Genomic DNA, 21,688 nt, shown 5'->3' with positions numbered 1-21,688 from the left:
GGTGAGGAATCAATTTGGATCGTTCATACAATAGCCTGCTAAGGCAAAACAGGTTAGGCAACTTTCGTAATGCTGATGAGGTGATACCGGTGGGAGTGGGGGTAATAGGCCAGTCGTTAGTCAGGAATGTAGGAACAATCAGTGGGGCCACAGGGAGGGGTCCTCTGCCCCCCCAACCTGAGAATAGGGACCTATAATATATAAATAGGGCCGATACGACCAGTCAGACTTTAGTTCACTGATGAAGCCCCTTGGATAGGAGGCGAAACGTCCGAAACCTTCAAAAAGTACAGATGACGGCTGAAGAAACCTTCTCATCGATGGACCACTCCTGTACGACTGAGAGCTTACACAGACATACAGCACAGATGAAATGACTGTCCTCTCGGACCCAGCATGCAAGGCACTTATAATTACTTAACAAACATAAACATGAAAACTCCAATTTGCCGGGAGAGGGGAGCCGCTGCGTGTTCACGCGCCGCCATCTTGGGGATTTTTTTTAAATAACAAATATGACAACACAAAGACACAGTCATTCAACTGTTTCATTCATGGTATTGCTTCATTGCAAATTAGAATCATGGCAGAACTACATGTATTTCTCTTCACAAAGGTGAATCCTTCCGTCCATTCAACGTCATTTTTTTTACTCGTCAGGCTTATTTAAATGGGGGCGTTTACCTGTTTCAACATCAACGGCCGTAGGTCAGTATCATCCAATAAAAATTGAGCTTTCCGCCAACTGCTGCCCAAACCGGAAATGAACAGCGAAAAAGCGAGAATATACAGTAAAGTCTCGTTCTATCGATATCGGATATATCGATAGTCCCGGTTATATCGATATCGGATATATCGATAGTCCCGGTTATATCGATATCGGATATATCGATAGTCCCGGTTATATCGATACTATTTCTATGCACGCACGGAGAAAATTACATGCAAACAGGGTCGGATATATCGATAGTCCCGGTTATATCGATATTTTTTCCGACTCCCTTGAATATCGATATAACGAGACTTTACTGTATATTTAGTTTTATCGGCGAGCCAGATGCAATAATCAAGAGAGCCATATATCGCTCACAAGCCATAGGTTCCCGACAGCTGCTCTACCGAGTGGATGTGTGACGCAACTGCATCCATTTCAGTAGCTTATGTTCTAAACGCCTGATAATGTGAGGCACCCTGTATGGCTCAACCGTTAGAAAACAGGGTATTCATTGAAGTTGTATACTATATTCCGACACACCTTATAGTGCGGAAAATATAGTACACATTTACCATGTGATAGAGATGGTACAGTGAATAGGAACCTTTTGGGATAAGCGGATATTGAAACTTTTCATAGTATCTTATTTGTGACTATAACACACATTCAAATTGTGAATTAAAAAAAAAACTAGCCTTTTTTTCTTCATTATTAGAAATGTGGCCACCAGCCTTTGATAATGTGACGAACGCTCGAGTGCTAGGAGGCAGACCTCGAGCGACGGAATCTTGGTGATAGGGAAGGACCCGAAATACACGGCGTGACAGGCTTGGATGGATCAAGAGTCTTTACTGGAACATGCATCAAATAATAACAAACAGGGAAGAGTGGAGGAAGATAACTGAATGACAGCAGACCTGGCAACACGGAAGTGGAAACAGCAATGACCAAAAATACTCCGACGGAGACGGTAGTGAGCGCGAGACAGATATAGTCAGAAGGCACCATCAGTGAATGACAATCAGCTGTGGGAACCCAGGTGAATGATGATTGGAGGGGCCGTCTCCCAAGATTGGCGGAGGAGGTGACAGGAGGGGCGGGGCGCGCCCCGGATGGCAACGAGATGTGACAGATAACTCACAAATGGATTGGATTGGATTGGATTGGATATGCCTTTATTAGTCTCACAGTGGAGAAATTTACATTTCACAGCAGCAAAGTGATGAAAGGAATGAAAGTAGAAAAACAAAATACATGAGCTGCTGGATAGGCAGCCACTCTCGCGGCGCCGTCTTGAAGTCAAAAGAACAAAAAAAAAAAACTAAATAACAAATAATATGACAGCATAGAGACAATATGACAAAACAAAGACACAGAGAGACATTCATTCTTCAGGACTTGCTGTACCCTCTTTGTGATGACATGAAGCAGTTCTAGATGAAAGAGGAGAGGATCAAAGCGTCTTTCCACCAGTGGATCAGGGACATCATGGTGGAATGTGCACGTCGACTACAAGCTAAATGTTGAAAGCAAACACGCAGCTGTAGCATCCATTGACGAAAAGAGATGGTCTCACATCTCCTGTTCCACATAAATCTGCTTCAATTCCAAGCCGCAACAGTTCCACATACGCATCGGTGCTCTGCGCTGACGCTCCTTTCTTCTTATCGCGGGCTCCTCAAGCCATGCATCCATCCAGCCGCAGACTGTCCAACAGCACCGACCTTCCACTGAACAAAGCGGGGCTGTGAAGATGCTGCCCATTACAGGCGCAAAAAAGCACAATGCCCCCTTTGGTGTCCAGCGATGACAGTCGAATGGCACCGACATTCCTCACATTCAAAAACAGTACTGGCATATTCATGCTGCCGAAAAGGCGCAACCGCTCAGCACAGTCTCCTCCTTGATGAATGTCGTGGTCAAAAATGCTGAAAAACAATCCGTATCCGTTCCACACGACGCACAACAACACAAAGTGACAAAAGAAAACACAAAACAAGACAAAAACAACCAAAAAAAGCAAGGCTCATGAGAGCACTTGCTGAGGCTGCCTACTCGGGCGCCATCTTGGACTTATGATTTATCGCTATGCATCTTCACCCTTCAATTTGTAAATGTCCAGTGCAGGCAATTTTTATTTTAAGTAGAATCCATTTCATTCAAATAAATTTTCCAACTCTGTCTATGAATGACCCAGTCGAACATTAACATTTTGAAGGTGTGCATAGTGGTAATATATTTTCCCTTTTTTCTAAGCAAGTAAAAGATAATTTCAGCCTTCAAAGAATGTGCCTATTTGGACTCACTGATAAAGACGGGCAAGGGCTGGCTGTGGGTGCCGACACCAGCAGCAGTCACGGCTGCCACCTCCACCTGGTAAAGGACACCGGGCATCAGGCCTTTCACCGCCGTGGACAAAGTGTGCCCCTCCACTGTCTTGTTGACGTAGTAGCGTGTATGGTTGTTGTTGCCATTGCTCATACACCAAACCTGTTGGCATACAGAGAGAGGAGGATTTCAAGTGCACATACTTTCAATTTTGGAGCAGGGGTTGGAGGGTGGGGGGCTTCGTGGCTTCTTCCTGTATTTCCATCATTACACACACACACACACACACACACACACACACACACACACACACACACACACACACACGCGCACACACACACACACACACACACACACACACGCATACACACACGCATACACACACGCACACACACACATGCAGCCGCTGCTCACCCGCAGAGAAAATTCCTAACCTGTGACTGTAAAGTGCCCTTGAGAGTTTTGAAAGGTGCTTGTAAATACAATGTAAATATACAAAAAAAGAAAAAAACAGTACTGTCTCTCTTTAGTCTTATAAAAATGGACAGTGTACTAATTAATACTGCTTCTGTAAATAATCCAGCCACAAAAAAAAAGGGTTTAAGAATTAAGGAATTCGGTCAACTTTTTAAGACGGTCCTCATTTTTTTTGTGATTTTCTGTGTCACTATAAACTTTTGAGATCTCGAATTACCATCTTTATTAGACAATGAAATATACTGTATACATGTGACCTCTCGAGCCTGTTACAATTTCTATATCACCGTGAACCTGAATGGGAACGTACTTCTTTTCCAATGACTTCAATGAGAGCAGTTAAACAGACGAATGAAAGGGATGTCGTAGTGCTTGCTTGTTTAACTGGGGATTCATTCCATCCCATTTTAGCAGCAAAATGTTTGCCAAGACAGTCACAATGAGTAGGCCTGAGCACATGAAGCATATCTCTCTCCAAAAAAGCAGTCACTCATTTGCCATGCAAAACTTCAGTCATGTTAAGCACCTTGCGATTGGTTCTATGAAAAACACTTAACGCCTGGCATTTTCATGAAATCATAAAACACCTCCGGACACAGGCTGTAAAAGAGTGGACATGTCCAGGAAAAAGGGGACATGAGGTCACAATAATATGAACACTGAGTTATGGATTTAGGAATGAACAGTTACAACTCTAATGCTTCATTTTAACAACTTGTTCCTGCAGAATGGCTAATGGATAATGACTGTTATACGCAAACATATTGAGGGACTGATAGAGAATAAGAAGTTATCATATTAAAACGTTTCACGCTGATGTATGCTTTGTCAACACTTATGAGGGTCGAACGGTGAGTTTTCACAGTTATTTACGACTTGGCGAAGTCCTTTACCACAGGGATAATTTAGGACTTCAAACTCCTTTTCACACGAAGAGGTCATGAGCCAGGATACAAACTCATCAGTTCATGGGAAGCACCACATTTTATTGCTTACATCTGTTGGTGCTCAGAACGCCCAGAGGCGTGGTATGCTAATCAAGAAAACTAGGTTTCACTAATGTATCACTTTAATTTGCATGTATTCTTAATAAATAGCTTGGCAGAGGGGCGCATAATTCAGATGTATGTCATTGATGACTACGTTTCCTGCCGGCAGTAGGGACAATCATTCTGGTTCCGAGTCTCTGTCCACAGTGTTTGACTGTCATATCTCTGACAGATACTGTAGTTAATAATGTTTTGTCTAACATGCTAGTATGCTGGTTTGCAACTCTGCTCAGAGGGAGCTTTCCGATATTCTAACTTGCAATGACGTTTTAGAATACAGTAGTGTGATTGGTTGAGACCAATATTAGCTGTATGTCTGAATTGGAGCCCACCTGTCAGCGGCCCTCGACTCTGTTTCATCTGTGTTTATGGAGTACTTTAAAACAGCCATCTGTCACTGTTTAAAAAGCGGTGATGGTGGTAGATCCCAAAAAAGCAGGCAGGCGGGAGCAGCAGGGTGAAAATGACAAATTGTATGAAAATAAAGTCAGCAGAAACAAAATCTCAAATATCAAAGTCATCTGAATAGAAAAGTAGAACGTATCAAAGAAAACCAGGAGTAAAAATCTGCCAAGATGAAACAAACCTGACAGCGTGGAGCGAACACATACAATGACCCGACAACGAATGGTCGTGCCGGGAGTACTTTTAACTGCCACTAATTGGAACGACCAACACCTGTGCAGGTGCAGGCAGTGCCACCCGTTGGTCACCAACCAGATCGTGACACCATCGCTGTATACAATGTACTGTACAGGGAATAACTATCATATACAACATACATCTCCCGGACCGCTTAATCCTCACGAGAGTTGCAGTGGGTGCTGGATCCTATACTTGCTGTCATCGGGCACTCGGCGGGGGACACTCGGAATTGGTTGCCAGCCAATCGGAGGGCACACAAAGACAAACAACCATTCACACTCACACCTAGGGACAATTTAGAGCCTGCCATGCATCTTTTTGGAATGTGGGAGGAAACCGGAGAACCCACGCAAGTCTGGGGAGAACATGCAAACTCCACACAGGGAAGCCGGAGCGGGATTTGAACTCATTACCTCTGAACTGTGAAGTCGGCGTGCTAACTACTTGACTACTGGGCAGCCTCACTCACATACAACCATAAAGCAATAAATCAGTAACAAAGATAGTAGAAGCAACATAGGGTAAAATAAACTATAAAACAATGTCAAAGTGGTAAACATTCAACAATGGGTTTCTCATTGCAGCGGCTAAATGTGGCTGGTTCATCACTGGAGAGCGATTATGCATGTTTTAATGCCATTTTGTCATGTTTTCACTGTGGTGCTGTCGTGTGGTTGTGTGCTATTTGCACTGGTTGGAGGCTGCAATGCTTGAGGTCTTTACCTTGTACTCTTGGATGATGCCATTTTGCATGTCACTTGGTGGAGGTTCCCAGGAGACCATGATGCTGGAGGTGTTCCCTTGCTTCACTGTTGCCACTGTAACAGCCCTTGGTGGGGCACTAGGCACTAACAGAAGGAAGACAGCTTTCACATTAAATAAAGCCATAACATGACCATACAAAGGGAGCAAATGAAATTATAGCATGATATTGTATTAGCTATTCAGGCAAAAATGTTGAACGTGTACCAGAATCAGAATCATCTTTTTTGCCAAGTATGTAGAACACACAAGGAATTTGTTCCCGGTAGAACACGCTGCACTAGTATCATCACCCAAAAAAATTGCAAAGAGGCACTATACAGTTCTATTTGGGTTACTGTTTGAAGAGTTAATGGCTTGGGGGAAGAAGCTGTTAAAATGTCTGCTGGATTTGGTGCGCATGAATCGGTAGCGACAGACACCAGACAACTGTGTTGTTTTTAATCAACTAATATTAAATTATATGAGACTTTTTTTGTTTGTTCTTTAAATAAACTAAAGCAGTGTTCCCCCGGAACTATTACCTTCTTCTGGAGTGCGAACCAATATTGTGTGGCTGTCTTTCCCCTGAAACTCATCAAAGTAAGGCCGGATCTTTATTTCATACTCAGTTCCCTTCAGCAGACTAGTAAGTACAGTGCTGCGCTCAGAAGGGGAATTGATGTCGTGGAGAAGCCATATCCCCCCAGTGGGGCGGTAAAAGAGACGGTAGCCCTGAACGTACTGAGATTGACGATCAACCTAGAGGAGCAAATAAGATAGGGTGAAGGAAGACCTTCCCTTGATAACGAAAAAATACATTAAAAGACTTACAGCCCAAGACACTCGAATTGAAGATGTAGTTGGTCTGATAGGCTCCTGTAGTTGGACCGCCACCTCCCCCAGCTCTCTCTGCAACTGCCTGTGGTCCACTCCCTGACCGGTGGGACTTACGTCTGAGACAAACACACATTCAAATCAAGATTACAGTTCGGTTCACTTCACAATTCAGGAGATAATTCATTCTGTGAGGGCAGTCTAACTGACCTTGTGTTCTGACAGGCTCTGAGATGGGGCTCGGGTCGCTCAGGCCGTAGGCATTGACAGCTCGAACAATAAACAAGTAGATGGTGTTGGGGAGAAGCCCCGTGATTGTGTGTGTTTCCATTTTCACCATGTCAGCCACTGTTTGCCAAGTGCTGCCGGCCGACTGGCTGTAATAGATGATGACAAAACAAATTATGTTTCTAATGTTGAACTGCACACAGGCATTAATGTGCCACCCACTTTGCATGAAATTTGCCTCAGCTAATGCCGTGTGGTGTACTGTATTTCGGGTTCATTCATATTAAAATGTCTGCCCAGACAAATCACCACTTAAGGCTTGCACAGCGCTGCATAACATTCCACTTGAGGCTTTGAATAGCAAAAATGTTCCATTATTGAAGTCACAAATAGTGAAAGAGATGCACACTCCCTTTGCCCGTATGCATGGTTTGCAATATTAATTTGCTGAACCATTAATTAAAGGGCACATGTGTCAATTTGTCTAAGGTCTCGTGTTGGTAAGATGTGTCCTCACGAAAATATGTGAGGAAAAAAGTCAAGAGAATGAACAATGTCAATAATTCTTGATTTACTCGTCTCTGTAAACATAGCGACAGCATCTGTTCAAGTTGTGAAAGTGGCAATTTAAGGAGTTGGTTGCAAATCGCTGTTTCTCAATTTTTAACATTAGATAGATTCCTAAAAACTTTATGACGAAGTTTGAAATTCCGTTTTGCATTAGGTAGTATCACAAATGTAAATAGCCCAATTAATTCATACATCAAGTCTTGTGTGGCGAGGTTCATGTTGCAAACAGTTAAAGTGTGTTAGTTCGCAACCTCCCGAAGATACCGCATTGTGCGAAGCACACTAGAGGCCCGGAGCGAAAGGCAGTTTTTAATGCCCTCCAAAGCTCCCTAAACTGTGTTTGTCGCAGTGCAATAGCTGCGGACAGGCCTTTTCATTCTCAGTTCACGCTCCTTTCATCAATGGATGCCCCACTTCTTATGTGTATTCATCCTTCGTCTTTTCTATTTGTGTCACACAGACCAAAACATGACTAATTTGTGTTCAAAAGAGAACCTGCGGCATAAGCATCACTGGCTGCACAAGCATAGGCTCTTAGACATGTTTTAGAGCCAAATAACTTTTGGCAAATATGATTGGTGAAGGCAAATAAAGAAAACAGCCATTTTAAGGGGAGTATAAATATTGCAATTTTCTGGAGGGAAGAACACCCTCTCTGGTTATCATCACATCCAAATATCAGCCGTTCCCCCATGACTGCAGCAGCAGTGTTAGTCGGTAGCATGAAAAATAATACAAGCAACCACTGGGATGTCCAGATATTTCTTTGTCGTAGATGCTAAGGTTTGTTGGAAAGAAGAAGGCTAGGAAAAAGGGTGAATTTCAAATATCTGAACAGCTTTCACGACAAACCCTTCTCCAAATGACATATTGTGTGTTTTTACATTTCTCACTTTTTTTTTTTCAAGGACTTACAGCGTTGCCTGTGAGTTTTACTACTAAGGAGTATTTCACAACTGACATAAGTTAAAAATTGATGAGTCATATTCCCTCTTTGTACAACGTGGCACTGAACCACAAAGGCCAATAGTGCCCTTGGGGGACACTAAAAGTGTCAAACAAAGAGAAAATTCATTGTGAATCTTCAGTTGTGCCAAGGTGGTCATAAATTCACAAAGAAACAGAGAGGCAAGCGGAAGCCCAGATAAGCTTATGGCATAATGAATCTCATGTACCACAAGACCAATAACCAGCTCACCTTTCCTCTTTACAGTTTTGGGGGTCCTTACGAGCTCTCGAATTACCATCTTTATTAGACAATGAAATATACTGTATACATGTGACCTCTCGAGCCTGTTACAATTTCTATATCACCGTGAACCTGAATGGGAACGTACTTCTTTTCCAATGACTTCAATGAGAGCAGTTAAACAGACGAATGAAAGGGATGTCGTAGTGCTTGCTTGTTTAACTGGGGATTCATTCCATCCCATTTTAGCAGCAAAATGTTTGCCAAGACAGTCACAATGAGTAGGCCTGAGCACATGAAGCATATCTCTCTCCAAAAAAGCAGTCACTCATTTGCCATGCAAAACTTCAGTCATGTTAAGCACCTTGCGATTGGTTCTATGAAAAACACTTAACGCCTGGCATTTTCATGAAATCATAAAACACCTCCGGACACAGGCTGTAAAAGAGTGGACATGTCCAGGAAAAAGGGGACATGAGGTCACAATAATATGAACACTGAGTTATGGATTTAGGAATGAACAGTTACAACACTAATGCTTCATTTTAACAACTTGTTCCTGCAGTATGGCTAATGGATAATGACTGTTATACGCAAACATATTGAGGGACTGATAGAGAATAAGAAGTTATCATATTAAAACGTTTCACGCTGATGTATGCTTTGTCAACACTTATGAGGGTCGAACGGTGAGTTTTCACAGTTATTTACGACTTGGCGAAGTCCTTTACCACAGGGATAATTTAGGACTTCAAACTCCTTTTCACACGAAGAGGTCATGAGCCAGGATACAAACTTATCAGTTCATGGGAAGCACCACATTTTATTGCTTACATCTGTTGGTGCTCAGAACGCCCAGAGGCGTGGTATGCTAATCAAGAAAACTAGGTTTCACTAATGTATCACTTTAATTTGCATGTATTCTTAATAAATAGCTTGGCAGAGGGGCGCATAATTCAGATGTATGTCATTGATGACTACGTTTCCTGCCGGCAGTAGGGACAATCATTCTGGTTCCGAGTCTCTGTCCACAGTGTTTGACTGTCATATCTCTGACAGGTACTGTAGTTAATAATGTTTTGTCTAACATGCTAGTATGCTGGTTTGCAACTCTGCTCAGAGGGAGCTTTCCGATATTCTAACTTGCAATGACGTTTTAGAATACAGTAGTGTGATTGGTTGAGACCAATATTAGCTGTATGTCTGAATTGGAGCCCACCTGTCAGCGGCCCTCGACTCTGTTTCATCTGTGTTTATGGAGTACTTTAAAACAGCCATCTGTCACTGTTTAAAAAGCGGTGATGGTGGTAGATCCCAAAAAAGCAGGCAGGCGGGAGCAGCAGGGTGAAAATGACAAATTGTATGAAAATAAAGTCAGCAGAAACAAAATCTCAAATATCAAAGTCATCTGAATAGAGAAGTAGAACGTATCAAAGAAAACCAGGAGTAAAAATCTGCCAAGATGAAACAAACCTGACAGCGTGGAGCAAACACATACAATGACCCGACAACGAATGGTCGTGCCGGGAGTACTTTTAACTGCCACTAATTGGAACGACCAACACCTGTGCAGGTGCAGGCAGTGCCACCCGTTGGTCACCAACCATGCGAAGTTCGCTGACGAAGCCTCTTGGATAGGAGGCGAAACGTCCGAAACCTTCACTTTTGTACAGATGACGGCTGAAGAAACCTTCTCATCGATGGACCACTCCTGTACGACTGAGAGCTTACACAGACGTATCATATACAACATACATCTCCCGGACCGCTTAATCCTCACGAGAGTTGCAGTGGGTGCTGGATCCTATACTTGCTGTCATCGGGCACTCGGCGGGGGAAACTCGGAATTGGTTGCCAGCCAATCGGAGGGCACACAAAGACAAACAACCATTCACACTCACACCTAGGGACAATTTAGAGCCTGCCATGCATCTTTTTGGAATGTGGGAGGAAACCGGAGAACCCACGCAAGTCTGGGGAGAAAATGCAAACTCCACACAGGGAAGCCGGAGCGGGATTTGAACTCATTACCTCTGAACTGTGAAGTCGGCGTGCTACCTACTTGACTACTGGGCAGCCTCACTCACATACAACCATAAAGCAATAAATCAGTAACAAAGATAGTAGAAGCAACATAGGGTAAAATAAACTATAAAACAATGTCAAAATGGTAAACATTCAACAATGGGTTTCTCATTGCAGCGGCTACATGTGGCTGGTTCATCACCGGAGAGCGATTCTGCATGTTTTAATGCCATTTTGTCATGTTTTCACTGTGGTGCTGTCGTGTGGTTGTGTGCTATTTGCACTGGTTGGAGGCTGCAATGCTTGAGGTCTTTACCTTGTACTCTTGGATGATGCCATTTTGCATGTCACTTGGTGGAGGTTCCCAGGAGACCATGATGCTGGAGGTGTTCCCTTGCTTCACTGTTGCCACTGTAACAGCCCTTGGTGGGGCACTAGGCACTAACAGAAGGAAGACAGCATTCACATTAAATAAAGCCATAACATGACCATACAAAGGGAGCAAATGAAATTATAGCATGATATTGTATTAGCTATTCAGGCAAAAATGTTGAACGTGTACCAGAATCAGAATCATCTTTTTTGCCAAGTATGTAGAACACACAAGGAATTTGTTCCCGGTAGAACACGCTGCACTAGTATCATCACCCAAAAAAATTGCAAAGAGGCACTATACAGTTCTATTTGGGTTACTGTTTGAAGAGTTAATGGCTTGGGGGAAGAAGCTGTTAAAATGTCTGCTGGATTTGGTGCGCATGAATCGGTAGCGGCAGACACCAGACAACTGTGTTGTTTTTAATCAGCTAATATTAAATTATATGGGACTATATAAATAAACTAAAGCAGTGTTCCCCCGGAACTATTACCTTCTTCTGGAGTGCGAACCAGTATTGTGTGGCTGTCTTTCCCCTGAAACTCATCAAAGTAAGGCCGGATCTTTATTTCATACTCAGTTCCCTTCAGCAGACTAGTAAGTACAGTGCTGCGCTCAGAAGGGGAATTGATGTCGTGGAGAAGCCATATCCCCCCAGTGGGGCGGTAAAAGAGACGGTAGCCCTGAACGTACTGAGATTGACGATCAACCTAGAGGAGCAAATAAGATAGGGTGAAGGAAGACCTTCCCTTGATAACGAAAAAATACATTAAAAGACTTACAGCCCAAGACACTCGAATTGAAGATGTAGTTGGTCTGATAGGCTCCTGTAGTTGGACCGCCACCTCCCCCAGCTCTCTCTGCAACTGCCTGTGGTCCACTCCCTGACCGGTGGGACTTACGTCTGAGACAAACACACATTCAAATCAAGATTACAGTTCGGTTCACTTCACAATTCAGGAGATAATTCATTCTGTGAGGGCAGTCTAACTGACCTTGTGTTCTGACAGGCTCTGAGATGGGGCTCGGGTCGCTCAGGCCGTAGGCATTGACAGCTCGAACAATAAACAAGTAGATGGTGTTGGGGAGAAGCCCCGTGATTGTGTGTGTTTCCATTTTCACCATGTCAGCCACTGTTTGCCAAGTGCTGCCGGCCGACTGGCTGTAATAGATGATGACAAAACAAATTATGTTTCTAATGTTGAACTGCACACAGGCATTAATGTGCCACCCACTTTGCATGAAATTTGCCTCAGCTAATGCCGTGTGGTGTACTGTATTTCGGGTTCATTCATATTAAAATGTCTGCCCAGACAAATCACCACTTAAGGCTTGCACAGCGCTGCATAACATTCCACTTGAGGCTTTGAATAGCAAAAATGTTCCATTATTGAAGTCACAAATAGTGAAAGAGATGCACACTCCCTTTGCCCGTATGCATGGTTTGCAATATTAATTTGCTGAACCATTAATTAAAGGGCACATGTGTCAATTTGTCTAAGGTCTCGTGTTGGTAAGATGTGTCCTCACGAAAATATGTGAGGAAAAAAGTCAAGAGAATGAACAATGTCAATAATTCTTGATTTACTCGTCTCTGTAAACATAGCGACAGCATCTGTTCAAGTTGTGAAAGTGGCAATTTAAGGAGTTGGTTGCAAATCGCTGTTTCTCAATTTTTAACATTAGATAGATTCCTAAAAACTTTATGACGAAGTTTGAAATTCCGTTTTGCATTAGGTAGTATCACAAATGTAAATAGCCCAATTAATTCATACATCAAGTCTTGTGTGGCGAGGTTCATGTTGCAAACAGTTAAAGTGTGTTAGTTCGCAACCTCCCGAAGATACCGCATTGTGCGAAGCACACTAGAGGCCCGGAGCGAAAGGCAGTTTTTAATGCCCTCCAAAGCTCCCTAAACTGTGTTTGTCGCAGTGCAATAGCTGCGGACAGGCCTTTTCATTCTCAGTTCACGCTCCTTTCATCAATGGATGCCCCACTTCTTATGTGTATTCATCCTTCGTCTTTTCTATTTGTGTCACACAGACCAAAACATGACTAATTTGTGTTCAAAAGAGAACCTGCGGCATAAGCATCACTGGCTGCACAAGCATAGGCTCTTAGACATGTTTTAGAGCCAAATAACTTTTGGCAAATATGATTGGTGAAGGCAAATAAAGAAAACAGCCATTTTAAGGGGAGTATAAATATTGCAATTTTCTGGAGGGAAGAACACCCTCTCTGGTTATCATCACATCCAAATATCAGCCGTTCCCCCATGACTGCAGCAGCAGTGTTAGTCGGTAGCATGAAAAATAATACAAGCAACCACTGGGATGTCCAGATATTTCTTTGTCGTAGATGCTAAGGTTTGTTGGAAAGAAGAAGGCTAGGAAAAAGGGTGAATTTCAAATATCTGAACAGCTTTCACGACAAACCCTTCTCCAAATGACATATTGTGTGTTTTTACATTTCTCACTTTTTTTTTTTCAAGGACTTACAGCGTTGCCTGTGAGTTTTACTACTAAGGAGTATTTCACAACTGACATAAGTTAAAAATTGATGAGTCATATTCCCTCTTTGTACAACGTGGCACTGAACCACAAAGGCCAATAGTGCCCTTGGGGGGACACTAAAAGTGTCAAACAAAGAGAAAATTCATTGTGAATCTTCAGTTGTGCCAAGGTGGTCATAAATTCACAAAGAAACAGAGAGGCAAGCGGAAGCCCAGATAAGCTTATGGCATAATGAATCTCATGTACCACAAGACCAATAACCAGCTCACCTTTCCTCTTTACAGTTTTGGGGGTCCTTACGAGCCACATTGCCATTCCTCACCAGAATAGCAAATAGTACCATTAGAACAGTCTCTAGCATGCAAGAATTTCTCAAAAGTAAGAAGATTAACAGCACCGGTGTCAAAGTCAAGGCCCAGGGGCCAAATCTGGCCAGCCACATAATTTTATTCGGCCTGTGAAAGCGAATCAAACTTGATATTTCATGATGCTTGGTAAAGTCCAAACCATCCAGGATCAGGTCGCGGGGACAGCAGTAGGCCTTCAGTAGGGAAGCCCAAACTTCCCTCTCCCCAGTCACCTCTTCTAGCCCCTCCAGGCCGATCCCAAGGCGTTCCCATGCCAGGTGGGAGACGTAGTCTCTCAAACGTGTCCTGGGTTGTCCCCAGGGTCTTCTGCCAGTGGGACATGCCCAGAACACCTCACCAGGGAGGCGCCCAGGAGACATCCTAATCAGATGACCGACCCACATCATCTGGCTCCTCTCTATGTGCAGAAGAAGCAGCTCGACTCTGAGCCCCTCCTGGATGACCTGAGTTTCTCACCTTCTCTCTAAGGGAGGCCGCGGAAACCCTACGGAGAAAGGTCATTTCGGACACTTGTATCCGTGATCTCGTTCTTTCGGTCACAACCCATAACTTGTGACCATAGATGAGGATTGGGATGTAGATCGACCGGTAAATTGAGAGCATCGACTCAGCTCAGCTCCTTCTTCACCACGACAGATGGTACAAAGTCAGCATCACAGCAGACAACGCATCGATCCGCCTGTCAATCTCTCGCTCTCTCCTAACCTCATTCATGAACAAGACCCCCAGGTACTTAAACTCTTCCACTTGAAGCAAGATCTCTTCTCTCCAACCTGGAGAGGTCACTCCACCCTTTTCCGACTGAAAACCATTGTCTCTGATTTGGAGGTGCTGATACTCATCCCAACCGCTTCACATTCAGCTGTGAAACGCTCCAGAGGGAGTTGGAAAGCCCCACTTGAAGGCCCCAACTGTACCATGTCATCTGCAAAAAGGAGACATGCTATACTGAGGCCACCAAAACGGAACTCTTCAACGCTTCGCCTGCGCCTAGAAATTCTGTCTATAAAGGCTATGAATAAAATCGGTGACAAAGGGCAGCCCTGGCTGTGCCCAACCCTTACTGGAAACTATTCCGACTTTCTACCGGCAATGCAAATCAAACTCTGACATTGGTCGTATAGGGACCGAATGGCCCGTATTAGGAGTTTCTGTAGTATCCAACATAATCCCAAAGCACACCCCACAGAACTTGCCGAGGGACATGGTGAAATGCCTTCTCTAAGTCCACAAAGCACATGTTGACTGGTTGGGCGAATTCCCATGCACCTTTGAGGACCAAGGGTGCTGAAGGTGTAGAGCTGTTCCACTGTTCCACGGCCAGGATGAAAATCACACTGCTAATCCTCAACCTGATGGACCCTCCCCTCTAGAACCCGTGAATAGACTTTACCAGGTAGGCTGAGAAGTTTGATCCCTCTGTCGTTGGAACACACCCTCGGTCCCCGTTTTTAAAAAGGAGGACTACCGGTCTGCCAATCCAGAGGCATTCGCCCCGATGAACACACAATGTTGCAGAGGCGTGTCAACCAAAACAGCCCCATAACATCCAGAGTCTTGAGGAACTCCGGGTGGATCTCATCCACCCCTCGGGCATTGCGCGACTGAGGAGCTTTTTAACCACATCGGTAACTTCAACCAGAGAGATCAGAGAGCCCATCTCAAAGTCCCCAGACTCTGCTTCCTCCAAGGAAGGAGTGTTGGTGAAGTTGAGGAAGTCTTCGAAGTACTCTGCTCACCGGCTCACAACGTTCCGAGTTGAGGTCAGCAGTGCCCCATCCTCACTGCACACAGTGTTAAGGGTGGACTGCTTTTCACTCCTAAGATGCCAGATGGTTGATCCGGATTTTTCCTTAAAGCCATCCGGAAATTGGCTTCCAGGGCCCACATTTTTGCCTCGGCAACCACCAAAGCTGCATTCTGCTCGATTAATCGATACCAGTCAGCTGTATCTGGGGTGCCACAGGCCATATAGGCCCGATAGGACTCTTCCTTTACTGCTGGTGTCCATGCTGGTGAGTATGGGGGTTGCCGCCACGACAGGCACCAACCACCTTATTGCCACAAATCCGATTGCACAATGCACAACCATATGCAAAAACGACAGTCAGGACCCGTTCCCCCATCCAAACACGGAGGGAAGCAACCCCTTCGTCTATTGGAGTGAATCTCAACATACAGGTGGCGAGCCGGGGGGCAATGAGTATGCCCACACCTGTTCTACGCCTCTCCCCGTGGGCAACTACAGAGTGGAAGAGAATCCAACCCCTCTCGAGAGGGCTGGTACCACAACTCAGGCAATGTGTGGAGGCCTATATATAGTAGGAACTTTTGTACCTCGGTCACCAGCTCGGGCTTCTTCCCTGCAAGAGAGGTGACATTCCACGTCCCAATTGATTTCTTTTCCATTGATTGATTGATTTTCCATTTCTTGATTCTGCACTACGTACAGTTTGTTTTCTCTTATGGAACGGTTTTGCACATTAACATTTGCACAGTATACAGTTGACATTTTTATTTTGTTATGCTTAGAATATCTTGTTTTCTAATCTTTCACCCCACCCCAACTCCATCCCTTTTCAATTGCTGCTGTGGACTGCAAATTTCCCCATTGTGGGACGAATAAAGGTATTCTGATTCTGAAGAGCTAGCTTCTGCAGCTGAGGATCGGACTGCCAGGGTCTCCGCCTTTGGCTGCCGCCCAGCTCACATTGCACCCGACCCCGTTGGCCACTCCCATGGGTGGTAAACCCTTGAGAAGGGGGATTCACGTTGCCTCTTCAGGCTGAGCCCAGCCGGGCCCCAAAGGTGTAGGTCGCCCACCAGGCGTTTGCCCCATCTCCAGGTCTGGATCCAGAGAGGGCCCCGGTGACCCGTGTCCGGGCAAAGGAAAACCAGATCCATCAATGGTTTTTGTCATGAGGGTTCTGTTGAGTCGTACTTTGTCCTGTCCCTCACCGATAACCTGTTTGCCATTGGTGACCTTGCCAGGGGCATTAAGCCCCAGACAACTAAGCTCCAAGGGTCATCATGACACACAAACCCCTGCACCGCGGTAAGGTCACGATTCATGGAGAGGTAAAATCCGAACCAAAATGTAAAATTGTTCCGTGTATAAACCACTAAAAGAGTCTTTATTTTGACTTTCAATTTGAAAACTAGTTATTTATTATGAGTTCGCAGCATTATGGCTTCATGCCAAAAAGAGTACAACAGATGCAGTGTTTGCTTTAAGAATGCTGATAGAGAAGGTCAGAAGAAATGTCTTTGTAGATCTGGAGAAAGCGTACGACAGGGTGTCCAGAGAAGAACTGTGGCATTGCATGAGGAAGTCTGGAGTGACGGAAAAGTATGTCAGAGCGGTACAGACATGTATCACGACTGTAAGACAGTTGTGAGGTGTGCTATCGGTGTGACGGAGGAATTCAAGGTGGAGGTGGGACTCCACCAGGGGTCAGCTCTAAGCCCCTTCTTATTTGGTATGGTGATGGACAGGCTGACAGACGATGTTAGACAAGAATCTCCTTGGACCATGATGTTTGCAGATGACATTGTGATCTGTAGCGAGAACGGGGAACAGGTGGCGGAGAAACTAGAAATGTGGAGATATGCCCTGGAAAGGAGAGGAATGAAGATCAGTCACAGCAAGATGGAATGTGTGTGAATGAGAGGGATCCAAGTGCAAGAGTGATGCTACAGGGAGAAGAGATAAAGAATTTGGAGGATTTTAAGTTATTGGGGTCAACTGTCCAGATCAATGGAGAGTGTGGAAAAGAGGTGAAGAAGCGTGCCCACAGAATATTTTCCGCGTTCATGAACCCTCTTCACGGAAGCGACGCTGCGGCAAAAGTAGCGATCAGCTCGTAAAGCTAAAATGCGATCTGAGATACATTTTGACCTCTGCTCATTACCTTATGCATGGAATAACTTCGTTGCGCTTTGCCTTCGATCACGTCCCCTTGTACTTGATGACAATCGTCACACCCGCTGCGCCAAGGGAACTTCCCTTGTCGGACCCTCCCACCCCCTTGTCGTTGCTCCCACAAGGATTGCATTGTCAAATAAGACCCATATTTTGACAGATTTTTTTTCCTTTCAAATGACTTGGACTTTCTGTGTCTAACGGAGACTTGGGGAGTTGAATGAAAGTCTCATTTGACATAGTCCTATCGGGTGCTGGTATAAAATCTGTCGCTTCTTGCTGCAAACGGCGAATCTTTAATTCTCTCACTGCTATCCAGTTGTCCGACGCTTTTAATAAACTTTGCGTACACTCATCTGACACAGAGACACTCATCTCTTGGTTTAAGTAATCATGCCGTGCAAATTTGGATTTGATGGCTCCTTCTAAATCTGTGCTTCCAAAACCTAAACCCGAGCCTTGGTTTAATGACAGGCAGCGAGACGGGGGTGTCGTAAAGCAGAACGTAAGTGGAGAAAAAGATAAATTTTCGGTCTCTTATCAAATCTGGAAAGACTGCTGGTCTAACTACCAGGTCACAGTAAAAGAGGTGAAAAGACAATATTTGTCGGATTTATTCAGGCCAAATGTCACAGCCCAAATATATTATTTAAAACCATCAATTTTGTACTCAAACCCCTTCTGCCTATTTGCTCTGAACCTTCAGCGGAGATGTGCAACAGGTTCCTTCGGTTTTTCATTGATAATGTTTCTACTGCTGTTTCTACTGTGACTTTTGCTTCAAATACCACATTTGACCCTTCTGTCAATGTTCCGTGTTCAGCCGTGCTAAATTCCTTTGAGGCTGTGTCCTTGACCCTTTTAAAGGATGTGGATCGCCAGTCTAAGCCATCTGAATCCCCCTGTGACTCACATTTCTTTAAGCTAGTTCTCCCGAGTAATGGCACATCGGTCTTAGCCATTATCAACAGCAGCCTCTCTTCTAGCATTGTCCCCAAACAGTTTAAACATGCTGTTGTCGAACTAGAGGTAAGATATTAAGGCTGAGCCCGACCTGATTTTTGAGTCGGGCTCGGGCTGGGCTCTCTCTCTTTTTGTTTTGTTTATAAAAATGTATACTAAAACGTCAGGGTCAGTTCCATTTAATGTAGCCACAAGGGGGCACAAGCCAGTGTCTTGTTGTGCCGGTCCCAAGCCCGGATAAATACAGAGGGTTGTGTCAGGAAGGGCATCTGACGTAAAATTTTTAGCCAAAACAAATATGCGAATCAAACCTCTGTGAGAAGAGGATGCACAAAACCGGGATAGATGGAGGACATTTATTAGCTGTGGCGACCCCTGAAGGGAAAAGCCGAAAGGAAAAGAAGAGGAGATACTAAAACGATGTGTGGATACTAAACTGATGTTATTCTTTGTTTATTTTTCAAATTTAATTATGTAGATTTTTTTGTATTTCTGTGTTCTTCCCTCTCTCTCTCTCTTAAAGTGCAGCGCTTTTGAAGGACGTACTGTTGCTGCTGTGGTTTAGACACAACCCATCAAAATGACGGACAACCTTAAAGGAAAACCGACATCACTTTTTCGTTTCCTAACTGACATCAGAAAAACGTTTTATAGCATCTAAAATACCCAAACACGCAGTATGATATTTTTATTCAAATGCAAAACACCAATAAAAATGACTTAAAGTGTCCAAAATCTGCAAAGAATTGAGCTGCGAATTGGGCATTTTCAGACAGCCACGCACCCAGTCCGTGACGTCATGCCAAGACTTCTTGCATTGCTTCTTGATATTAAAGATGTAAATGTTTATACAGTCTTTCTTAACTTAGATTTCTTTCATTTGTTATTATAAATCCTCGCAAGTCCTCACAAATGACGTTAAATTTTGGGTTTCCTTCGGGCTCGGGCCTGCAAATTAAGTTAATTGGTCGGGGTCGGGTCGGGCTTTACGACTTACTGGGCTGGATTTTTTGGGCCCGATCTAACCTCTACCCTTGATCAAGAAACCTCGTCTTGATCAAGATGTACTGATAATTTTTAGGCCGAGTCATGTTTCAAGATGTATAGCACAGAGTCAGCCCTGTTACGGGTTTCTAATGCCATACTGCTGGCCAATGAAATTGGAGATGACGTGTGTCTGGTTTTAGTAGATCTGACTGCAGCATTTGATCCAGTGTCTAACAGTATTCGACTGTCTCATTGGCAGCACTTGGTGGGCATTACCGGTAGTGCTCTTGAGTGGTTTAGGTCCTACCTTTCGGAACGAACCTTTTGTGTTCGCCTCGCCTGCTCTGAGTCACATACTGCCCCTCTATCATGTGGTGTTCCGCAGGGCTCAATTCGGGGACCAATGTTGTTCTCACTATACCTGCTCCCACTGGGTTCCATCCTAAGGAAACATGGTATTTCCTTCCACTGCTATTCAGATGACTGGCAGATCTACAGTATGTCTCACTGAGCAAAAAAGACAGTTTCTTGTTAAGGCCACTTTTATCCTTCCTGGGGGAAATGAAAACCGAGATGCAACAAAACGTCTTCAACTTCAATGAAAAGAAGACAGAAGTGATACTGTTTCGTCCCGGTGTCCCATCCTGTTGACTTAGGTCCCCTAGCTACAAATTTGGGTCTTAAACAGGACAGTGACTTTAAACTTGATCGACAAATTGGTGCTGTTGTTAAAACCAGCTTTTTTCATCTTTGCCAGTCGCCTAAAATAAAACCTCTCCTTTCTCATGAGTACCTTGAAGCAGTAGTTCATGCCTTTGTCACATCTCGGCTCGATTACTTCAATGCACTTTCCTTTGGAGTTATCCACGAAGCATCCCCAACTGGTCCGGAAATCTGCTGCTCGCCTCTTTACTAGTACTCGTAAGAGGGAGCACATGGCTCCTACTTTGGAATCCCTTCACTGGCTCCCTATACATTTTAGAGTTCTTTTCAAGATCTTTTTATTCGTCTTCAAATCTTGAAATGGTCTCGCTCCTCCTTAGTGCTCCAAGTACATCCACCCGAGACACATTTCCGGCGCCCCGGGTCTGCTGACCTGACATTAATAGATGTGCCAAAAACTAAACGGAGGCTCAGAGTAGATCAAGCCTTTTCCGTTGCTGGTCCCACTCTCTGGAATGACCTGCTGTTGAACATTCGGCAAGCCTCCTCGCTGCCCATCTTTAAAACACGTCTCAAAACTCAACTGTACTCTTTGGCATTCGATTCAGGATGATCCCGACTTGATTTTGGTTTCACTCCCTGGTGCTTTCTACTAACTTTGTGACTGCTTTTATTTCCTGTATACGAAACCTGTCCATTTTAAGCACTTTGTTGCAGCTTTAGCTGTTGTAAAAGAGTGATATAAATCAATATGTATTGTATTGCATTGTATAGTTCTTGAAAGACAATAGCCAATACTATAAGAGCGAAAATACTACACTTCTTCTTAATAAATCTGAACACTACAAAATCCGCAAGGCCAGAGCAGGAAGGATCAAAGAGAGAATTTTAATGACTGACTAAAGCTCTAGAAATGTCGGTGGCACCTGTCTTTAACCGGCAGGTACTTAGTATTCAGGACAGGATACATGCAAATACAATTATGAAGTTGGCAAGAAATCGGCACACTCATGCCCGGGTTTCATGGAAAGGCAGAAGAAATGCAGATTGTGAAAAATGTTACAGCAAGCAAATATTTACTTTCTGTCATTTTCT

At 44.1% G+C, this 21,688-nt stretch overlaps 1 protein-coding gene and 1 pseudogene across 1 annotated transcript in view; one reads left to right on the top strand and one right to left on the bottom strand.

The window, feature by feature from the left end:
- robo3 (roundabout, axon guidance receptor, homolog 3 (Drosophila)) overlaps positions 1–21,688 on the bottom strand; it is a 213,948-nt gene that overhangs the window by 35,755 nt on the left and 156,505 nt on the right. The window contains exons 12-16 of the mRNA XM_089016718.1: positions 12,173–12,339; positions 11,960–12,081; positions 11,671–11,887; positions 11,121–11,245; positions 3,022–3,205 (exon numbers count right to left, since the gene is read on the bottom strand). Coding sequence (XP_088872844.1) covers positions 3,022–3,205; positions 11,121–11,245; positions 11,671–11,887; positions 11,960–12,081; positions 12,173–12,339 — 815 coding nt within the window. The remainder of the gene's footprint in view (positions 1–3,021; positions 3,206–11,120; positions 11,246–11,670; positions 11,888–11,959; positions 12,082–12,172; positions 12,340–21,688) is intronic.
- Positions 15,568–20,441, top strand: LOC148886031 (uncharacterized; annotated as a pseudogene).

This window comes from Hippocampus bargibanti, linkage group LG16 (genome assembly GCF_051943395.1).
Source record: "Hippocampus bargibanti isolate YZ-2025 linkage group LG16, ASM5194339v1, whole genome shotgun sequence".
Classification (NCBI taxonomy): Eukaryota; Metazoa; Chordata; class Actinopteri; order Syngnathiformes; family Syngnathidae; genus Hippocampus; species Hippocampus bargibanti.
The sequence above is the reverse complement of the archived record's forward strand: the minus strand, read 5'-3'. Positions and strand labels throughout refer to the sequence as shown.